This window comes from Nothobranchius furzeri, chromosome 17, assembly GCF_043380555.1.
Source record: "Nothobranchius furzeri strain GRZ-AD chromosome 17, NfurGRZ-RIMD1, whole genome shotgun sequence".
Taxonomy (NCBI): domain Eukaryota; kingdom Metazoa; phylum Chordata; class Actinopteri; order Cyprinodontiformes; family Nothobranchiidae; genus Nothobranchius; species Nothobranchius furzeri.
In genome coordinates, this window is record NC_091757.1 from 55,548,634 (window position 1) to 55,556,345 (window position 7,712).

At 43.4% G+C, this 7,712-nt stretch overlaps 1 protein-coding gene across 1 annotated transcript; it reads left to right on the forward strand.

Moving 5' to 3' along the window:
- The first annotated feature begins 867 nt into the window (after positions 1-867).
- Positions 868-3,179, forward strand: gp1bb (glycoprotein Ib platelet subunit beta). The gene is made up of 2 exons (XM_015973112.3): positions 868-976; positions 2,290-3,179. The coding sequence occupies exon 2, from the start codon at positions 2,295-2,297 to the stop codon at positions 2,922-2,924; it is 630 nt and encodes a 209-aa protein (XP_015828598.3). The 5' UTR covers positions 868-976; positions 2,290-2,294; the 3' UTR covers positions 2,925-3,179.
- Positions 3,180-7,712: the final 4,533 nt, after the last annotated feature.

The following is a 7,712-nucleotide window of genomic DNA, read 5'->3' on the forward strand; positions in this document are numbered from 1 at the left end:
TTCTCTTTCCTGACAGTCAGAAGAGGAATACAAAGCCACTTCAGTTTAAATACATTTAATAAGTACGAATTACTCAGATATTTTATTTAAAATGTCAGCGTGGACAAAATACTGTGATGTACACATTATATCACTGGTTTTACCTTCTAAATCTATTCAAAATGTCATTTTAAACGTTTATATTGAGCTGAATTTCCTATTTCGCAGCAAATGCTTTGCATTATATAACAAAAACTTCTAAATAATTAGATTTTACTAAGCAATTTTAATTAGTTACACTTAAATAATATGTATTTAGATTTTTCACTGTTTTGATTTTGCAAACTTAAAGTTTTGGATTTGGTTGCATAAAAAGTAAACTAGATTTCTTTAAAAGCAGCAATAATGAATATAATAATGAAAATAAAGTTTGTTTTTGATAGAGCAGCTAAAATAATGCAGGATAAGAGAGTTTATTAATGTTTGCTTAATTTTTGAGCAAAAAAAAGTCACGTGTTGGTATATTACTAAAAACTTTAAAAAAAGTGAGACTCAAACAATAAAAAACTCTTTACCTTAAATTAAAATTGGTTTAATGTTAGTGTTATAACTCTTAATGCCCTAAAGAGTTTATTTGTGCAAAAAACAAAATAAAAACAAATCATTTCTGTTATTTTATTTTAGAAATTAAAGAGCCCTAAAATTAGACACTTCACAAGCTGCTGTGAATGTTTTGTGCACACAGTGAGCACAAGTGTGTGTGTGTGTGTGTGTGTGTGTGTGTGTGTGTGTGTGTGTGTGTGTGTGTGTGTGTGTGTGTGTGTGTGTGTGTGTGTGTGTGTGTGTGTGTGTGTGTGTGTGTGTGTGTGTGTGTGTGTGTACACTTATACTTTGACAGCAGGCTTTATCAGTGAGGAACAGCTTGCAGGAACACGCTCTTCCTCTGAATCCAACCGTAAGAGTCTCAGTCGTCTCCACCGGACCTGCAGGGCTGAAGGTAAAATTCTTCCCTTAAACATTCAGACTTTTAACTTTATTGAGCTCAAGAAACAACTTTAAAGCGTTTCCTGTGGTCGTGGCTGTTCGGTTGAGTTTTTGCATTAAAGTTGTTTAGACCCTGCAGCCATAATCAACCAGAACGAATCAGTTTTTTAAATTATATTTTCCTCCCAAATAAGTAAAGTTTTAATGAATCTTCAAAAGAGTTCTTGTATAAGTGAAGCTATGTATTATGTAGTGAAAACCTATGGACTGAGTGACTTTTTTGGAAATAAAACCTCACATTTATCAAATCAAAGATATTTATTAATCCCAGAGGGAAATTAGAGTTTCAGTACACACAGTTCAGAGATCAGACATACATGGGCAAGACACATGACAAGAATTGGTGACTGTGGTCATTCGCATCCCTGAGTCACGCTACCTTAATAGAGATCAGAGGGTTACATGAGGATTGGTTCAGGTGGAGGGAAAAAAAGGCACTTCAGAGTTACCCTCCACCAGGAGGGCAGCTTTGCTCTGCAAAAAAACACCTCAGACAGAAATGCAACAGACTTCAGACAACACAACATGTGTCCACTAGGTGGGGTGGTGGGTTGGGACTATCCCCACTTCAGTTCCTGCAGCCACGATAAGCAGCGCATGTCACCTCAGTGTGGATAGGGGGAGGAGCATTGAGGGTTGGAGGGTTGCAGTGACCCTGGAACGTTTCAGCGGCCTTCCCGCAGTCCCGCCCAGGCTGGGAAAGGAGACAGAGTTGAGTTGCCATAGCGACGGCACATTCCACATATCTTCTGAGGGGGGAGTTTTCGTTGGAGCCTTGCTGGCTCAAGGGCACCAGATTCCGATTAGAAATTGTTTTGGGGCCAGACAGAGATAGTTTCCTCTCTGTCTTAATTGGTACAATTGTTTGTCCAAAAATATATTTTGCACAAGAAGAGTGTACAATAAAAACAATTTGTGATTTAAAGATAAAATCTCAATTAGAAATGTAAACTCTGCAGGTATTTCAGTTGGTTTAAACAAATAAAATGAGGGAAACGATCCGTTCAACATGAAACCTATTAGCCTCCTGCAGAAAGACTCCTGAAGCTAATCAGATAAATCTGGTATTTTATTCTAACGATCTAACGGAGGTTTTCATGTTCACTCAGCTGGTTGATCTTAAATCAAAGAGACAAATGATGAATCTTTAACATTTTGAAAATGTCACTTGTAAACTCAGCTGGGCTTGAAAGAGCTTCGCGGAGCAAAGAGAAAAGTAAGAATTTAAACATGACACCATAAAGGTGGGTCTTTTCTTTCCTGCAGCTGGCATGACCATGACGTGGCTTCTGCTCTTGTGTCTCATCCTTCTGTTTGGAGGTCAGAGGTCATCGGCGTGCCCCGACCTCTGCTCCTGTAAAGACGGTCAGGTGGACTGTAGCGGCCGGTCCCTCACCTCCACCTCCATACCCACTAGTTTCCCTTCAGGAACCATCAGTCTCCTTCTCCATGACAACCTGCTGACCACCATCCCTAACCAGCTCCTGGATGACCTGACCTCCCTTCGCTCCATCTCTCTCCACGGTAACCCCTGGGTGTGTGACTGTGGCATCCTCTACCTGCGATCCTGGATCAGTCGCCGGCCGTCCAGCCTCGTGTCTCACCCGAGGGTGAGCTGCAGCTCTCCCCCCAGTCTGAGAGGCCGAATGGTGGAGCATCTAACCGAGGGTGAGGTGCTTGAGTCCTGCCAGTACTGGTACTGTGACCTGGCCTTGGCCTCGGTGGTGGCTCTGTTTGTGTTCGTGGTGGTGCAAGCGGCTCTGCTGGTGGCTCTCATCATTTTCCTGAGGAGGTTTGAGACACTCTCCAAGGAGGCGAAGAGAACCACAGAGGAGGGTTTCACAGCTGGAGATGCCCACAGGGAGAATGACTATGAGCACTTAAAGGATAGCAGCATCTGATCTGGGATCTGTGTGGGCAATTGATAATTTACTCCCTGTAGATATTTATGAATGGTTGAAACATCTAAAATTAAAGCTATGTGACTTATTGTGACCAGATTTAACCCAAGCTGGGACATTTTTAACAGTTGGGCTGTTTAAAAAGCTTCAAATGTTTTTGTTTTTCACTCTTTAATTAGTTTATGTGTACCCAGATTACAACAAACCATTAAATGATATAAAAATCAAGGTGAATAAAGTTACCATCAGTTGTTATTTCTGTAATGTTTATGTTTTGTTGAGCTCTCACAAGTTTGACCCATAAATTGAATTATTAACCCAAATCTTTTTAACAAAAAGCATTTTTACTTTTGAAAATTTAAACAATGAAAACGTTAAATAATACTCCTTGAACCGTCACCTTATCGTGGTGGAGGGGTTTGAGTGCCCTAATGATCCTAGGAGCTATGTCGTCTGGGGCACTTTGTGCCTCTGGTTGGGTCTTCCATGACAAATTGGTCTCAGGTGAAGGGTGAGACAAAGAACGGTTCAGAGGATCTTTCATGGATGTAAATTCAAAGAGTCTGAGTACCCGTCCCGGAGGGTTACCGGGGTCCCACCCTGGAGCCAGGCCTGGGGTTGGGGCCCGTGAGCGAGCGCCTGGTGGCCGGGCTTTCGCCCATGGGTCCCGGCCGGGCCCAGCCCGAACCGGATACATGGGCTCATCCAACTGTAGACCCAACACCCACAGGAGGAACATGAAGGGTTCGGTGCAGTGTGGATCGGGTGGAAGACCGAGGCGGGAGCCTTGGTGGTCCGATCCTCAGACAAGGAAACTGGTTTTTGGGACATGGAACGTCACCTCGCTGGCGGGGAAGGAGCAGGAGCTTGTGGCAGAGGTTGAGCGGTACCGGCTAGATATAGTTGGACTCACCTCGACACATAGCATTGGCTCAGGAACCCAAGTCCTTGAGAGGGGGTGGACACTCTCCTTTGCTGGAGTTGCCCCGGGTGAGAGGCGGAGGGCTGGGTTTTGTTAGCCTTGGGGTCCTGCCGGAGGAGCTGGTGGAGGTGCTCGGGGAGAGGACGGTATGGAGCTCCCTAGTTGGGATGCTGCCCCCACGACCCGGACCCGGATAAGTGGAGGAAGACAACGACGACAACGAAAATGTTAAATAAAAACCTGATAGTTTTAAAAATATCAATCAATCAATACTTTATTAATCCCAGAGGGAAATTAGAGTTTCAGTACACACAATTCAGAGATCAGACATACATGGGCAAGACACATGACAAGAATTGGTGACTGTGGTCATTCGCAACCCGAGTCGCGCCACCTTAATAGAGATCAGAGGGTTACATGAGGATTGGTTCAGGTGGAGGGAAAAAAAGGCACTTCAGAGTTACCCTCCAGCAGGAGAGCAGCTTTGCTCTGCAAAAAAACACCTCAGACAGATATGCAAAAGACTTCAGACAACACAACATAACATGAGACTCCAATAGGAAGGCGGGGGGGGGACTGAAATCCTGTTTCCCCCAGCGAGAGCAGCCATCTACGGCGTTCATCTACTGTACAGTCACAGGTGGGAGGGAGATCTTGGGAGAAGCAAAGAGTACATTGTCTCCTGCAGGTTGATGACCTCACCAGGCTGAAGTCCCCAATCTGAAGGCGGGGGGTTTCACAGCATCTGTCTGCATTCCTTCGTGGGGGTTTTATTTGGTCGCCGATTCAGATAACACGACTTTGTTTGGGTCAGGCTCAGATAATTTTCCTCTCTGCCTTCAGTCTGTAACTGATCATTTCAGTCCTTCAGTGAAGCCAATTTTCGGGTTTTTAAACTTGTCCATACCGTCCGGTGACTCTCTCCGAGATGACATCCATTTTGCGCACTAATACCGGTATCGCAGCTAGAACATTGTCCAGCTTACGATTCACCTCGAGTAACGTCCCAGTCTGAGAAGTCTCCACACGGACGGTGCTTTCCGTGGGTGCGGGTCGCCCTCCAATCGCTCCTGTCTTCCCAAATTTCCAGAAAACCAGATATCCTCCCACTCCAGTCAGGAGAAATCCAGTGATCATCAGACCAAATATCCACGCGTCTTCGATATCCTCAATGGACAGCTGGGAGAGGCATATGATCTTCCACTCCTTCCAGGAATCCAGCATATAACCCACCGGGTGTGTCCCCTGTGGACATGTGGGAGCCCCCTGCTCCGTTCTCATTGTTGAAAAAATCTTATGGATCGCATTGAATGACCAGTTTATCAAATCTATGGTTAGTAAAAAATCGAGTTTTTCAGAAGAAATGCAGAGAAGCGCTCTGTGGGCAGACAGGACAAAGAGCCTTGGGAAAAAAGATAAGGGAGCGAAAGAGAGAAGCGTCTGTACTCCTCGAGTGCCTTGTAGAAATCACGTGGTCATAATGTGTCTTATACTGCAGCAGACTTAAACTGCAATATGACTGACTAGCAAACTCAATTACTGTTTTTGCCCTAAACTTTATTGCTCAATGTTAAAATAGCTAACAATTTGTTTTAAATCTTTATTTTGGCAGAGAGAAGGCAGTTAACTTTACATGTACAGCATGTGAAATGGAATGAGGCAGTTAGGCTTTTTTTTACGTGCACGTTTTCTTCGTATGTGTGTGGTTAGATTTTTTTGTAGAGAACCAGCGAACAGTGAGGGCACTTAACGGTCTTCAATTGTTGAAGGTCTAATCCATTTACTCTAGTCACTAGCAGACAAGGCCAGCAACAAGTTTTCACAGTCAAATTGGATTTGGCTCAAAAGCAAGCCAGAATCACTCAGTGATTCAAAGTTTTGTCTTCAATCAAGCGTACTACAGACCCATAACCACAATCCAGTATGTTGTATTGTTTCATTGCAGTGAGTTGAAGTCATCATGGATTTATTACTCAACTTTTATTGGAGGGTAAAGGTATTTAAAGAGTAATGAGGAAACAGTGATGGCTGTAACATTTTTATCCTCTTATTACAGCAAATTCCAGACGACTATATTGGAAATTAGGGGTTTTTACGGAGCCCTACTGATGCTATAATTTAAACTCAATGAAACTAAAAACAAAAAGAAACATAAACAGGTTTAAAAACATTTAAAAAGAAGCTAAGAAAACTACAGAAGCGTGTTGCATTCAGCCACAAAAAAGTCTGTTTATCCAGATTAACGAGATAATTTTTACATAAAAAATAAAAAATTAAACAATCCCTCTGAAGTGCTGATGATGCTCTGCGGCATTATTGACGGGCTAATAGAAGAATTCAAACATGTAATTAGCTGAGTTTAATTCACTTTCACTTAGGTTTGGAATCGAGACACTTTGTGAAATAGCTACCGTCTCTGAACTGAATGGGCAGGAATGATAGCTCAGGCCTGGAATATCTGCGTCTGTCCGGCCGACCGAGTGAGGGTGGTCGGGGTTTCGAAAAACTCTTCTGAAGTAGCAGGATGGCCGCTTGGACCTGCTATCCGTTAGTGAGCCGATCATTCGCAGAGGAGCCGTCAGTTCAACATACAGACAAGCAATGTCGTCGTTAATCATAAGGTCGAGCCGACTGCAGCAACGTCCTAGCCTGGCCTGCCAGACTCCTCCTCTGTTTAAATCTGCACAGAGTCTAAAAGGGTCTAAATAACTCCACTCCCTGATAATTCTAACCGAGCCAATCAGCGCTGAGCAGCGTACGTCACACACCACAATGCCGAGTTTGTCGTAAACATGGCGACTGAAGCGGAGTTCGCTGCGGCTCTTTCCTCTGGTCTAACTGACCTGGACACGTCTTTGAAACCACAACAACTAGAATCACTAAAAGTCTTTCTTCTAAAGAAAGATGTTTGCACTGTCGCCAGACTCCATTTTTGACTACAGCTAAAAAACTACAGCGTCGCCGGCGTCACACGCATCGACGGTCAGTTTCTCATAAACAACGAAGACAGCGGCGGAGTTCGCTGCGGCTCTTTCCGCTGGTCTAAATGACTTGGACACGTATTTGAAACCACAAGTAGAAGTGCTAAAAGCATTTCTTCTAAAAAAAAACAAAAAACAAAAAAAAAAGATGTTTGGGCTGTTGCCATTTTTGACTACAGCTAAAAAACTACAGAGTTGCGCGGTACAGTCGGCATTTCTGTCTTTTTTCTGATTGGTTATTTTGAAGCTGCCTAGTCCCGCCCCTCATGTGCCTCTCTACCTGCCACAGAGTGTGAGTGTGTGTGTGTGTGTGTGTTCCTTGAGACTTGGGTGCAGAATGGGATCCTGCTGGTGGCACAACTACTTAATAAGGATGGACAGCTGCTCGTCAGTCCCCAGGAATTCTCAATGGTACTGAATGCTATACCCTCAGGAACTTTAATGCTGTTTAATTTGCCACCTACTTAATGTACACCACCAGGTCCAACTGAATCAGCAGCGGGGAAAGCTTGCTTTTTACAAGGACGTGGTAACAGCAATAAACAAATATGCAGTTTGTTTCCAAAAAGCTATTGTTTTGCACCCATATGTCACATCATACTGGAATCGCTATGTTCCGAATATCAACTGGAAGGCAGTATGGATGATTCCCCAAATATTTGTTAATAAAGTAAAGGAAGTGTAATTTAAAATCCTTCATAAAATTTACCCCTGCAAAACACTACATGGTGATGTTTAAAAGAGACAGTAATGTTAACTGCGGTTTTTGTGGAGGTCATCATGTTTTGGCACTGTTCTTTTCACACAAAGGTTTGGAAGGAGTTCAGCAGGTTTATTATTCTGCCTATTTTTAAGGATTTCTCTTTAAGATGGCAAAATGTGTTA

Excerpts from the sequence above, each read along its gene's own strand:
- gp1bb (XM_015973112.3), top strand. The coding sequence starts at position 2,295 with ATGACCATGACGTGGCTTCTGCTCTTGTGTCTCATCCTTCTGTTTGGA.